Genomic DNA, 15,187 nt, shown 5'->3' on the forward strand with positions numbered 1-15,187 from the left:
TTCGCGTTTTTACTTAGGTACTAGCTTTCACCCACGGCTTCGCTAGCGTGAACCATAAACATTTCAAAGAAGCAAGCAATCAAGCAAGCATGCAAGTGAGCTTGTAAGCAAGCATGCAAGCAAGCATGCAAGTAACCATCTATATAAGCAAGCTTGCAAGTGAGCATGTAATTTTGCAAGAAATAGTACCAGCAAGCATGCATTCAAGCATGCAAGCAAGTATACAGGCAAGCATGTATGCAAGCGTGCAAGCCAGAAGGCAAGCAAGCATACTCCCAAATGTGCAAGAAGTAGTGCAAGCAAGCATGCAAGCAAGCATGTAAGCATGCATGCATTGCATGCAAGCAAGCATACAGGCAAGCAAGCAAGCGTGTACGCCAGAAAGCAAGCATGCATGCAAACAACAAGTCAAGCAAGCATACTCCCAAATGTGCAAGAAATAGTGCAAGCAAGCATGCAAACAACAGATCAAGCAAGCATACTCCCAAATGTGCAAGAAATAGTGCAAGCAAGCATGCAAGCAATAATGCAAGCAGAGATTATTGCTTGCATGCTTGCAATTTTCACTACCACTACTGGCGTACCTACTAACTCTAGTAGGTACGCCAGTAGTGGTAGTGAAAATTAGTTCATCATCATCATCAACATCATCAGTTCGTTTATCGCTTATCCCGCCGGAACTATGCTATTTTCCGGATAAAAACTATCCTATGTCCTTCCCCGGACTCAAACTATCTGTATACCGAATTTCATCTAAATTGGATCATTAGATCCTGAGATTACCCCCTACAAACTCACAAACTTTACCTCTTTATAATATTTAGTATAGATTAGGTCAAACATACTTTTGAGATTTAAGTAAAACATTCGGCGTTTTAATATTCACTTTCGGGCTTACGAAATTCTGTTTTAACTTCTGTGGGTGCGAACTACTAGAAATGTGGAGAGTAGCAGTAATAGTATAGTAGGAAGGCCTGCTCACTCAGTATTTGATTAAAAAATTTCAGCCATTTTGAATTACCTAGTCTAGTATAATAATTACCATTTATTCATATAGAGAGCATATCAAACGATTCAGGTCAGTGGACTGCGCAAGCGCACGCGATGATCACGCCACCTCGATTATTTCCGCAAAGTAACGCGCCCACTATATAAATATCGACTCTAATGTCAAGGTTCTAAAACTTTAAATAGCTCTTCGTATTCCTTGCTAACCCGTGTGGTGGAAAATGAAACGAGTATGTGTGAAGTTAGGGGGGAATTTTCCGTGTGCTTGTGTGTACGTGTGTATTAAAACGAGTGTATATCAGTGTATAGCGCTTCGTAGTTACTACAATAGAAAATTGGGATAGGGACAAAATTAATGCCACTGCTGCTGCTTTGGATTGATGCCACGGTGTCAAGTCGAACGTTAGTTGCTACGTACGTTTAAATTCGAATGAATTGATTCTAATGTGTACAGTTACCAGCAGGATTAGCAGGGCCAGATTTAGAGGTCTGGAGGCCTTAGAAAAATCAAAGGAGTGGAGGCTGAGGATTCGGTATATGAACAAGCAAAACTATGCAATTAGGAAACAAGCATCTACTTATAGGTAGTCATTCACGATGACGCGTGCCGTGGTTCTTATTACAATGTCATTAATGTCTAATTTTGTCAAAATCACGCGTCTTCGTGGATGGCACTAGGTATATATATGCGTGTGAAATATTTAGTGGATTTATCATCATTTCACAGATTTATGATTTGGCAAACCATTTAATCCCTACTAAAACAAACTGTAAAACATGTCAAGTATCGATTGAGTGAGAGAGTTTTGAAATCTCATAAAATAGCCTAGTTTAGGAGTCAGAAGAAGGAAAACGAGTAATTTTGGCTGAAACATGGTCTGCTGTGGATTGAGGTTCCCTGAAAATCAGTCAGAAAATCCAGCGGATCCGGGATGTCACTTATATCTGTAAAAAAAAATGCTTTGCAACTTAGTAAATAATAGAAACTAGTCATTTCCATAACTAATGTTTCAATGGTCATTATAAGACGTAAAAAACAGCAATTGATCCATTCTTGCTTGACATGAATTATTAATGACTTTTGCAGTTTTCCATCTGCAATGAACGAAATCTAAATTGAGTGTTTGTGTTGTTGTTGTGATTTTATTGCTATCGAGTAATTCTCGAGAATCATTTTGAAGGGTCAGTACCTAATAGTGTAAAGTTAATTTTAACGTATTTATCTAGAGGGTGCTATATAACTGGGGTTAAATAGTATACCTACCATATTTCGTCGCAAACTAACTTATGTTCACTGACGATGGGAGAAGTTACGAAGAGAACGACTTTCAAGTGCCATTTACATAGTAGGTAATCAAAATAAATGTACCTAAGTAATACTTATGCAATGAAATTAAAAGAAATGTGACGAACCGAGGAAATTTTAACGAAACCGAATCAGGTTTTGATACAATTTTCTTAGTTTCGTTACGACTTCAGTTCAGTTACAATTTCGTTATGGTACATTCTATTTTGCTTTTCTTTCAGTCACAAAGGATCGACCACACCGGTGGACTATAATACTGACTCCGTAAACGCAGTGACATGACTCTTACGTCACCGCATTTATGATACGTCAGCGCAGGGCATTTTTGGAAGCCGTATGAGACAAAGACAAGACAAAACAATGAACATTTATCTGTATATTGAACTCGTCTGTGACCGACAATCAGTTATCAAAAACTTGTTTCATTACACTACACATTTACTTTATTTATATACATACAATACATAGTTGGTAGCTATATAATAATATATACTAAACAGCAGTCTCTTCTGTCTGATCTGGTAGTGATTATTTGTATCTGTTTATTACATACCGTAATCAACATGTGGGTAGAGTAGTAGGTAAGTACCACTCTTGAAATACTAAAGACTGACTATAAAATGACCTGAAGATCAAAGTTCAAAGAATTTGATTGATCTAGCTAGACGGAAGCACCTCCAGAGATGAAGAGAGGTATGTCGGTATGTGGGCTTCCGTACGTCGAAAGAAAAAAAAAACAATTGCCTTATAAAAAATTAATTAGCAGTAACTTAAAAGTTGAACTGTCGGGACCCTGAGATCCTTTTGAAAGTGTGTTTCATACAAAAGCCGTGGGAATCAAACATTGTAACTTCCTCTTATGTTAGAATTATCTTTGGCAAGAAGGAATAAAGTCTTTAAAGCACAAGTAAAGGAAAATTATTTCAAATTTTCTACTGATCAGTAGGTATCTGCGAAAAATAAGTTTTCTTCATACAAAGAGCATAAAATACAGACTTATTTTTGCTTCTTTTGCTGCTATGAATGTTGCTCGTTTATCACAACTGAAAAGAAAAGTATGTAATCATATTTTTTATGCCTGACGGTATGTCAGTAACCAGCCAATGCCAATCTAAAGACACTGCGTAAATGTTGCTTTAAAGTAGGGCTCTGAAGGACTACTACGAAATTCGAAAATCGAAGTTCGTATCGTGCCATCCCTCTCTTTCTCGTATTAAATAATATTAGCGTCAGCGGGACGGTACGATATGAACTTCGATTTTTAATTTCGTAGTAGTAGCCACTCTGATACTGGAAAAGGAAACCTCGATGCTCTAATCCGACTCGCACTTAGCCGGTTTTTTGTCACTATGCAGATTTATAATGAGAAAAGTTCATTCTAATTCTCACTTTATTTTACGCTACGCAATTTTGATGCGTTTATAATCGACTCCATGGACAATATTTACGTAACACTAAATCACAGCCTGACTGACACATTTCATTTAAATTTAAACTCATCCACCCAAGACTTACGGTCTTATAAAATCACGGCAGTACCAAACGACAGTGAAAATAAGTGAGAGCGAAAGTTGTTTTCGAAAGTGAAACGTTTCTTTAGTACTGTGATGTCACTGTGTTGCTGGCCGACGCATCGGCCGCGCCTCGAGGCTGCTATAAAATAGTATTAGGTACATCGTAAATAAAAATCCACTTCGCCAAGTTTAATTGCTAAGTATGTATAAAAATACTAATTGATAACTGCCAGTGGTTGACGCTTTCGGCACGCGAGTGTAAGTGTTTTTTGTTATTTAAGAAGATTATAAAGTTTTCAACAGTTTGGTTATTAATTGCCGCGTATTTCAGTATTATCTTATATTTATAAGCGAGCAATTCTTGTATATTATTACGGATCTGGGTCAATCAACTTTTTTACCGACTCTATCTGTTCGCGATATTTTTCAAACAATTGCATATTTTTGTAAGTAAACATGTGCTTTCTGTAATTTAATAGATGGTGTACTGTACATGAATACATGCCATCCTACGTAAGTTCAACCTATTAAACCGTGAAATATCTTGTTGGAAGTACGATTTTTTGGTAACGCCAGAGACAATTTTGGTAACGCAGGAGACGCCCAGTGTCGGTAAAATAGTTGATTGACCCATCTAAGAATTTCGACGAAATTTACTGTGGGGGCTTTCGATGACGAATAATTTACCTAGCTTGGTCCTATCTCTGGGAAAATACGTCTCTTTTGAGTTATAGTGATTTTTGCAATGAGTAGATACGGACCAGTTAGAATAGCCCAAATCTATAGGTAGAGTCATCACGCACGGTGACGCGTGCCGTGGTTCTTATTACGAGTACAATGTCATTAATGTCTAATTTTGATAAAATCACGTGTCTTCGTGGATGGCACCAGGTAGGTTTAACTAGCCCTGAAATCTAAAAAAAAATAGAAGCTTTTTTAGATTCGACCATGTCAGAAAGGTTCTCTTAAGCTTGGCTTTCATTCCGTTGAACTTACTACAGTTTATTGGCGAACTGTTAATCACTTACCCCCTGTTACACCATCCATTGATTCAATTTATTTGACGAATAAAATGTGATGCCGTCTCTGTTTTTTTTTATTCGAATAAACGGAGACGGCATCACGTAAATCCGTCAGTTAAAAACCTAGTCGAGAGTAGTTACGATCTTTAATTTGTGACCCACTCAAGACCGATTATCTTGTACAGTCGAGGAAACTGAATCACGTACCAGGGGGAACCTTTTCATAATCAATTTTGCTGTTATTTCTTTGACAAATGTACCTAAGGGATGTCAACATGACATTAGTAGTACAAAGGTTCCACCCCAGTACGCTTTAGTTTCCTCGGCTGTATGTCAATTCAAATATTATTTTTTTCAAAATGGATCTCAAATTAAAGATCGTGACCGTACTTTATGAGAGCAACATATAAATAACTAGCTTTGCCCGCGACTTCGTCCGCGTGGAATAGTAACTTTGGGAAGTATTTAATGTATTTAGGATACCTATTCTGCCAATAATAGCACATAAAAACTTCTACGGTTTACTGAAAATAACCATTTCAATACATTGCTATGAATATATATATTTTTTGTTCTTCCATCCATCCATGTTCTTTAGTAAAACATAATTATTTTGGCGGGTAGCCACATTTTAGCAAAACGACGTGTATTCTACCCTGCCAACACAAAAGGACTCATTCTTCATAGTGAACTCTTGACACCTTACGTCCTTTATTGTAAGTTAGGAGGGTAGGATTATAATTAAGACGGCATTTTAGCTACACAGAGTTCCAATAAATCTGAAAATCATAATTTTTTTCATGATGACCTCACATTGCGTACATTTTTCTTATGAGCTTAATAGGCTTTGCTAACACTGCATCATTCCCTCTGCTAACATCCCCCCCGCAGGTAAAGTTTTCAAATGAGACATTTTTTATAAAAATTTTTTTTGTCTTTCATCATCATCGATCATCATCACCACAATAACCATCATCATCACCAATCATCATAATCAGCACCACTATCAATCAGCTCCACAGTCTCCGCTCCGCTCAGCAGCGTCCGCTACGTTCTGCCTCCACTGCCTCCGCTCCGCTACCTCCTCCCCACAGCCTCCGCTCCGCCAGCCTCTGCTCCGCCAGCCTCGCCGCTCCGCCAGCCCTCCGCTCCGCCAGCCTCAGCTCCGCTCTACTTGACTGCCTCCGCTGCAGCCTGCATTGTCTCAGCTCCATCCGTTGCCTCCGCCTCCACTCCGTTGCCACGCTGCCTCCGCTCCGTTGTCTCTACTCCGATCCACTGCCTCCGCTCTAATTCACTGCCTCCGCTGTAGCCCACATTGTCTCCGCTCCATCCGTTGCCTCCGCTCCACTCCGTTGCCACCCTGCCTCCGCCCCGATCCGATCCGAACAAATATCTATGTATCTCTTATCACGTGCCCAAATGCCAAGTTTCATAAAGAACCACCGATTTATCTTCACGACAATGACGATCTTCCATATAAACTTTCATTTCATCCCCTATTTCACCCCCTCTCAGGATGAATTTAAAAAAACGCGCGAACAAATATCTATTTCTCTTATCACGTGCCGAAATAGCAAGTTTAATAAAGATTCATCGATTTATCTTCGATAATGAAGACCTTCCATATAAACTTTCATCCCCTCACAGGTCGAATTTTCAAAAAACCTCAACTAAATATCGACTTATTTCTTATTAAATGCCTAAATGCCAAGTTTCATGGTTTTATCTTCGACAGCGACGAACTTCCACCATATAAACTTTCATCCCCTATTTCAAAGATAGCCTATGTTCTTTCCCAAGGTCTATTCTATCTCTGTACCAAATTTCATCCCAATCGGTTCAGCGGTTTAGGCGTGAAGCGTAACAGACAGACAGACAGAGTTACTTTCGCATTTATAATATTAGTTATAGATAGTATGGAAGTATGGATTAAATGTCTAAATGCCAAGTTTCATGGTATTATCTTCGACGAGCGACGAACTTCCACCATATACACTTTCATCCCCTATTTCTACCCTTTAAAGCCTCTTTTTCGCGATAAAAAATAGCCTATGTTCTTTCCCAAGGTCTATTCTATCTCTGTACCAAAATTTCATCCAAATCGGTTCAGCCGGTTTTGGCGTGAAAGCGTAACAGACAGACAGACAGACAGACAGACAGACAGACAGAGTTACTTTCGCATATAATATTAGTATGGATTTGATTATCACAGCGAAAAATATAGCACGGCTATTTACTGGGCTATATTATTTTTACTACTGACCATCGTACGTACTGTATTTTAATATGAACTGTGCATGATACTTTTATTCACCACTGTGCACGATTGATTTTGATGTTATTTTTTAGATAATAATTACATTTAATTAATCATTATGTACCTATGTTAGAAAACACAGCTGTATTTACAATTGAAATTGCATGCCACCATGAGTATGAGCTGAAATGACCATGACTAATGATATTTTTCTTTATTTCTGTTGTACTTTTAATACTTACCAACTTACGCCAGAAAACTAAATCAACAGCTGACAAATGTCTATGATAATGATAGATATGTCATTCTACTTTATATGACGCATACGCGTACATCAATGAAATACTTATTATAATTAGTATTGTTGATGTTTTCAATTTTATTATAGCTATCAAATTGATCATCTATACTATAATTTAAGTTTAATTGGACCTTGGTTATCGGACGCTGTTTTGCAAGTGTGTTAACCCTGATTAATATTTTGCAATACAATGACAACCCTGAAAAGTATTTTTCATCACACTTGCTCGTAAACAGTGCCGTAACATGCAGGCTACCTTGGTTGCAACTCCCCGAATAAAACCCCCGACCTTAATGTGCTTGTCATGAAACCCGTGGTCGGTAAATGAGTCATTGCCCGTACTAATTTTCATGTCATGAAACCCAAGGTCGGTAAACTGCATGGCGTGCTGCTGCTCCGTGCGCGCGCTACACACGCACGCCATGCACATGGCACATGTGGGAGCTGGCGCTGCCAAGAGCGCAATCAGCGGTATCGGCAATTTTTGAAAAAAAATAATAATTTTTCTTTTACAAATATAGAATTTTACTCGCAAAAGTGATGAAAAATATTGTATGTCGCACGGGCGGTACTAGAATTACGAACATCGACTCATTAAAGCCCTCAGTCAGACTCTCGTTCGTAATTCATTATTTACCGCCCTTAAGACACAATGTACTATTAACAGTTGAAATTGTACCTACCTATTGCAAAATGACGTTGAGTTGACTCAGTATTGCAAAACAGCGTCCTACGATGATCCTCGTGGTAACGATGTGTCCCACAGACGTAGATGTCGTGCATGTGATGTAGCAAAGTAACGCCTGAATCAATAAATTACTTATGCAGTATGTTATGAAAAGCCCCCGAGAAAGGTGTAGAATGGTTTATGAGATAAAGAGGTTAGTTCATTGGCGAATGAGAATCGGAATATGACTATTTCAATTACCGGAATATTATAATTGTCAGTAAAAATATATATTGAAGTTCGAGCCTTAGTAAAACTCAAACTAAAGACTAAACAACCCAGAAAAATCTGTTTATCAATGACAAGAATTGTAATGTTCAATGTACACCACAAAAGTTACAATACTATAATTATTAAAAAATATAACAAAAAATGTCAATCATTTAGAATTGTAGCGCTTTCTTGGTGACGGTGCTCACACCAATTGGTGGTTAGCTTGCTCCACCAAATCTTCAAATCGGTACTAAAGATAACAGTATTAAAAGTGTATTATTATACCAGTAAAAAAAATACGCGGAACGCAGGCGAAGTCGCGATCACAATTAGTCTAATAAAAGGTATAATTTGTTGCTTGTTTGTGTTGGCAGCTAGCCCGTCTCGGGTACTACAAACTGGCGGCCGCCGTGCAAGCTGATACTGAGCAGCGCGCGCGCAACGGACTCCACAACCCGCATCCTAAGGAGATCAGGTAGATCGTTAAGGCGCTGTACGTAGTGAAAACCACAATTTTAGATGCAATTGCAGCCGTAGCACTCGCGCTAGGACCTCGTAAAAATAATGTTTAATTTAACTAATCGCGAGTCAATTATTGATTATTGATTTTGTATTAGGCTGAAACAACATAATTTTCTAAGCGACTTCAAAAATATTTAAGTAATTGAGCGAACTTCAAAAATAATTGAGCGGAATTTAAAAGTAATTGAGAATAAATGAACGGACAACATAAGGAGTTTATTTTTGTTGTCCGCTCTAGACTTATCTTTACCGAAGTGGCCGTTGGTTTGTGGCGTCGACATCCCTATTGTCAGTTATTGTGGTTTGGTTTTGATATTTTATACCTACATTTTTGCACTACCTAGTTAGTTCACCAATAAAGTATAGCTATTAGACCAGATGGCCTAGTGGTTAGACAACCTGACTACGAAGCTTGAGGTCCCGGGTTCGATTCCATTTTTAGGGTTCCGGAGCCAAAATGGCAAAAACGGAACCCTTATAGTTTCGCCATGTCTGTCTGTCTGTCTGTCCGTCCGTCCGCGGCTTTGCTCAGGGACTATCAATGCTAGAAAGCTCTAATTTTGCACGAATATATATGTAAACTATGCCGACAAAATGGTTCAATAAAAAATTCTAAAAAAATTTTTTTTAGGTTACCTCCCATAGACTTAAAGACGTGATATAGACGTGATTTTTTTTCTCATCCAACCCTATAGTGTGGGGTATCGTTGGATAGGTCTTTTAAAACCATTAGGGGTTTGGTGAGACGCTTTTTCGATTCAGGGATTTGTTTGCCAAATATTCAACTTTAAATTGCAAATTTTCATTAAAATCGAGCGTCCCCCCCCATGTAAATCTAAACGGTGGTGGGGAAAAATTTGAAAAATTCAGGATGGTAGTAAGTATATCAAACTTACAAGGAAAACTATAACGGCTAAGTTTGCTTGAGAATTATTAGTAGTTTAAAAATAAATAGCAGCCTAAGGTATAAAATATACCTAAGCTTGGAAAATTCCGTATAAAATACGGAAATCCTTAGAAAATATTACTTAATTTTTTCGTAATGGCTACGGAACCCTATTTTGGGCGTGTCCGACACGCTCTTGGCCGGTTTTTTTAAGTTGCAACCGTACGAACCCAAAGTGGGTCACTAGTTAATTACGAGTATAATTAGAGGAAAGTTGATAATTCAGTAGCGGGCACACAGTTTGATAAAAACTACTTATTCTAATAGTGCTTACCAAAGTAATTGATTTTCCTTCTAACCACTTAATTTGTGTTCCAGAATAAGAAGCCACAGTAGCATGGACGCTGATAATAATTTGGTGCTGTGGAGGCGACCCGTCACCACGCTCGAATACTTCTTCCGCGAACTGTTCGCGCTGATTTCCACTGGTCTTCAAAGGTGAGTTATTCAGCAAATCCTGCCTTCCATATTTTTACTATACTGTCTGGAGTACCTAGGTATATACTTTATATAATAAAGACATAACTTTGCTTGTTAGTTTAAATGTTTGCGTTCTTGCTTATTTATCGTTTATTTAAAATAACGATATACAGTAAACTTTAGAAGATATTTGTAAATGCAGAGTAGGTACATACAAATGCAGTAAAGTCCTGCGCCGCCACTGTACATTACATACTAAACGTTACAAGGTTGAAGACCAAAAAGTTGCACCCCGTTAAAGCTGCGTTAGCAGGTAGTTATAATTTCCATTAACTTTTTCCATTGTGACACGAAAATTAATCATAGGTACATTTGTATGGATAATTTCCGTGTCACAACGGAAAAAGTTAATGGAAATTATAACTACCTGCTAACGCAGCTTTAACGGTGTGCAACTTTTTGGTCTTCACCCAAAAACTAAATAAAACAAAATCGATTTTTGTGAAACGGAGTAAATTATTCTTATTTACAGATTGTTCGCGTACAAATTGCTGGCACTATCAATTGTCTTATTGTTAAGCGGCACAGCAGTGTCCTACCACATAGCGGGACCACATCAAGCCTATGTACATGTGAGTAGATAATGTAAAAAATAAGTTATTAAGAAAAAGAAAAGACAAATAAAAGAAAGATATTTTAAAAATGACAAATTGCTTCGGGTGCCCTGAGGCCGTATTGTCTAACGCGCTGACGTTCGCGATCGCTTTCATCTCTTTCTACCCTCGTCTTATACCGTGTGACAGATAGAAGTGGTGAAAACGATTGTAATTCCGAGTGTGTTAGACAATAAGGTCTCAGGCCCTATACTGCGAAGTGAAAAATTCGAACTTCGTATCGTGCCGTCCCGCTGACGCTTATATTATTTATACGAGAGTGAGAGGGATGGTACGATACGAACTTCGATTTTCGAATTTCGTAGTAGCCCCACTGAACGAGATTTGACCCGGCAATCATACTCGGTTATGTGCGACGAGTTTGCTATCAACTGCACTATGTCGCTCCCGACCAACCCATCCGAAAAAGAGATGCGCATTCGAATCCTATCCAGCGTAACTGAAAATATTTTCTGTTTTTTTAATAGTCTAAAGAGGCTGTTTCACCACCCATTGATTAATTTTATTTGACGGATAAATGTGACGCCGTCTCCGTCTATTCGAACAAAACAAACAGAGACGTCATCACATTTATCCGTCAAATAAATTTAATCAATGGATGGTGAAACAGGAGGTAAATTTAATTTAGAATATTCATACTTTGTTGTCTTTCTTGCCGATTTTTTCTTAACACAGATTTTTTCAGAACTTGTATAAAGAAGTGTGAATTTTGTTGAGATCTTATTCAAGAGTTATTTAGAAAACACGTTTAACAAAAGATAACCTTGCTTACGCGTGGTAGGTCAGGGCCAAATCTATAGTCTGTTTAGAAAATACGTTTAACCATATTCCATAGCCGTTGCGCAAAACGCATTTATGATATTAGGATAATAATATAGATGACTATGCTGCATCGTAATTTAATTGTTACTTGTTATAATTAAGTTGTTTTTAGGTCAAATATAGAATTATTTACCTTATTTTTAATGCTAAAAGCGACGAAGTATATTTACCTGGATAAATTTACGAAACAAATTACATATTATGACATTTCCGCTACGCGATATTTCCGATCAGTGTTTACCTGGTTAAAGAGTATTTGGAGCCAACGCTAGCTGGTGTACTGGTACGGCGGGTACCGGTAAAATCCATCGCACGCGACGCGTGCGTGCAGTTAGCGCTGCTCATACAATTTTTAATAGGCGTAAACCCGCTCCGAAGTGCAAAATTCGAACTTTGTGTCTTGCCGTCCCGCTGACTCTATTTAAGTGAGTGAGTTGAACGGGACGATACGAACTTCGATTTTTGAATTTCGTAGTAGCCCCCCAGCTAGAGTAGGCCTTTAAAACCACAGAACAGAACAGCACGATGATCCTAAAAAGAAGCTTTTAACGATGTAGAATAACCACCACTTCTCACCATTCCAGCTAGTAATCTCAACTTTGGCCTGGTGGGGCTGGTGGGTGGTGCTAGGGGTCTGCAGTTCCGTGGGCCTTGGCACTGGCCTGCACACGTTCCTGTTGTACCTCGGGCCGCACATCGCGCGGGTCACGCTCGCGGCTTACGAGTGTGGAGCCCTGAACTTCCCGGAGCCGCCTTATCCTAACGAGTGAGTATCGCTATGATCTACCGTTTGTGAGGGTTGTTGACACTGTCAAACAGTGATACCAAGACGCAACTGGAATAAATATCACTTTATTTAGTCCCAAATACCAATTTTTAGTTACTGAAAAACACTACCTGGTTGTTCAGTAAAGTAAAACTTACCCAACCACCTTTTTTTTTATTTATCTTGTAGTGTGTCCCGCTGCTGGGCAAAAGCCTCCCCTTTTTTCTTCACTCGCCTCTACTCTACTTTTAACCAAATCTGACTGGGAACGGTCCAAATCGTTCCGCCATCTCCTCCTAGATCTGCCGGTGCCCGTCTTATAACTTTTGTCCAGCGATCCGGATGCATGCGACAGGCGTGTCCCGCCCAGTATCTTTTAATTTGGCGTTCTTCGTCTCCACATCGACAATCACCACCTGCTGAGATATTTTTATAACATCTCGTCTACTTTACAAATTCTCTCATCCTCCATCTTTATCAGAAAGTTCTAAAGAATTCAGACAGAGGACTCCAGAGACTTGAGAGGCTTAAAGTAATTTAAAATTTTCCTATTCCAGTATAATTTGCCCAGCGGTCATCGACCCCAACAACACAGTATCCATATGGAACATCATGGCGAAGGTCCGAGTCGAGTCTATGATGTGGGGCATAGGGACGGCACTGGGTGAACTGCCCCCGTATTTCATGGCTCGCGCGGCACGGCTGTCTGGGGGAAGTGTGGCCGAGCTGAATATTGACGACGAGTCCACCATGAGCAGGTGAGATTGGACTAGTCCATGAAACAACGTCGCGAAGGTCTTCAGTTAAGATGATGTGTCGTAGATGAAGCCAATGTTGGCCCAGTTTTACTGGCAGCCAGCGCTGGGTTTGTTTTGGCCTCGTATAAACAGTTTTTCAAGTAACCGATAGCTGCCAACACTGGCGGGAGTAGAGCGGCAGCCTATTTTTTAAGCCAGTGACCCACAAGGTATAATCCAGGAATGTAATGAATCCCGTTAGCCTTATCTAAACAACACGGGCCAGCCAGGCCAGCGCTGGCTTGAATGGGGACTGGCGTTGGATTTGCTTGGCTGGCTTCGACTTCACTTTGCTTAATGACTCGCACAGATCAGCCGTTAAGGAGAGTTGTGCGGCACACACTGTGCCCAAGATAAAAGAAGCATATTAGGCTGCTAATCTTCGTACTAAACATAAATGAGAAGCCCATCGTCATGGGAAAAGGAACGCTTTTTCAAACTTGAAATTAAAGCTTGTCTCTTTGGTTATACACACTTAGAAAATACACTGATAAGAAGCTGTTAAAAATCAATTGAAAAAATTACTTTTCAGGGCCAAAAAAACAGTTCAGAAATTAGTAGAGCAGATTGGTTTCATTGGTATCCTGGCCTGTGCATCTATACCAAACCCACTTTTCGACTTGGCTGGGCTGACCTGCGGGCACTTCCTCGTGCCTTTCTGGACGTTCTTCGGAGCTACTGTCCTGGGCAAGGCGGTCATAAAGATGCATATACAGAAGATGTTTGTCATCATATCGTTCAATGAGACACTTGTTGGGTAAGTTTTAACAGTTTTTACTTAGAACAATTGAATACATTATGAAACAATAGAGTCGTGCATTTTCGTTTTGTGCGTGCCATTCGTTTAGAAAGAGAATAAAAAAAATTATAAAGTTACATACGAACGTTGCAAGTTAAATAAAAGTTTGTAAAAACGTATAGTCCCAAGTCCCAGCTTATGCTTTCAGGAAAAAAAGAAAATTGACATTGAACTGAAACCTGAAACAAATTATTTTAGACATATCCAACGGGATATAATCAGCTCATGATCAAACCTTGATTGCAGTCTTCCCTGGAGAATATTAATAAAATACATTATTTTTTTCAACTTTCAGTCAAGTGCTGACCTGGGTTGAGAGAATACCGTACATCGGGCCTAAGCTAGAAGCGCCTCTACTAGAATTCCTACGAAACCAGAAAGCCAGGCTTCACAAAAACGACCCGTCATCCCCCCTTCCCGAAAACTCGGGCTCAGTGCTCTCGAGTCTTCTAGAAAAGTTTGTGCTAGCCATGGTGTTGTACTTTGTAGTGTCTATAGTCAACGCTCTAGCACAGAACTATAGTAAGCGAATGGGCAAGAAGAAAGGAAAGAAAAGGGAATAGGGTTTGCGCGCGCCGGCCGATGCTGTCGGTGATTATGGTGAGTTTATAAGTTTGTACAGTCAGCGTCATAAATAAGTGATCATTTCCGTACCTTGTCGCTTTCAGTGGTTACACAATTTCGTATGGCTTTTCAAACATGACGTTAAAGTCGTACCAAGGTACAAAAGTGATCACTTAATTATGACGTCAACTGTATATGACATTACAGTATTTTTATATTACTAATAGATATGTTCCGGATATAATATATGTATGTATCCGTGTCGTATAACTATCTGAGGAGGAAATATCCGTATTTTTTACTTTTTAGCGGAAACTTTTATTCAAAAAATACTGTAATTCAAAAATAATTATTCAAGTTTACTGACTACTTACTTCGCTTCTTTGACTTACAAACTTGGAACATTAAAGAATGCATCCATAACATATTTACAGACACGAGTGCTCTGAGTAGTAGAAATCCGTACTCCGTATATATGTACGTATGCATTTTTAACGATCCGGAACATCACTAGTTATTAATGCTG

At 39.1% G+C, this 15,187-nt stretch overlaps 1 protein-coding gene across 2 annotated transcripts in view; it reads left to right on the top strand.

The window, feature by feature from the left end:
* Positions 1-15,187, top strand: part of LOC141431128 (vacuole membrane protein 1-like) — an 82,343-nt gene that overhangs the window by 62,709 nt on the left and 4,447 nt on the right. For both annotated transcript variants that reach the window (XM_074092141.1, XM_074092140.1), the window contains exons 3-9: positions 8,726-8,826; positions 10,138-10,257; positions 10,772-10,871; positions 12,320-12,501; positions 13,059-13,259; positions 13,831-14,055; positions 14,393-14,697. In XM_074092141.1, the coding sequence (XP_073948242.1) occupies positions 8,726-8,826; positions 10,138-10,257; positions 10,772-10,871; positions 12,320-12,501; positions 13,059-13,259; positions 13,831-14,055; positions 14,393-14,660 (1,197 nt within the window). In that variant the 3' untranslated portion in view covers positions 14,661-14,697. The remainder of the gene's footprint in view (positions 1-8,725; positions 8,827-10,137; positions 10,258-10,771; positions 10,872-12,319; positions 12,502-13,058; positions 13,260-13,830; positions 14,056-14,392; positions 14,698-15,187) is intronic.

Source organism: Choristoneura fumiferana, chromosome 9 (genome assembly GCF_025370935.1).
Source record: "Choristoneura fumiferana chromosome 9, NRCan_CFum_1, whole genome shotgun sequence".
Lineage (NCBI taxonomy): Eukaryota > Metazoa > Arthropoda > Insecta > Lepidoptera > Tortricidae > Choristoneura > Choristoneura fumiferana.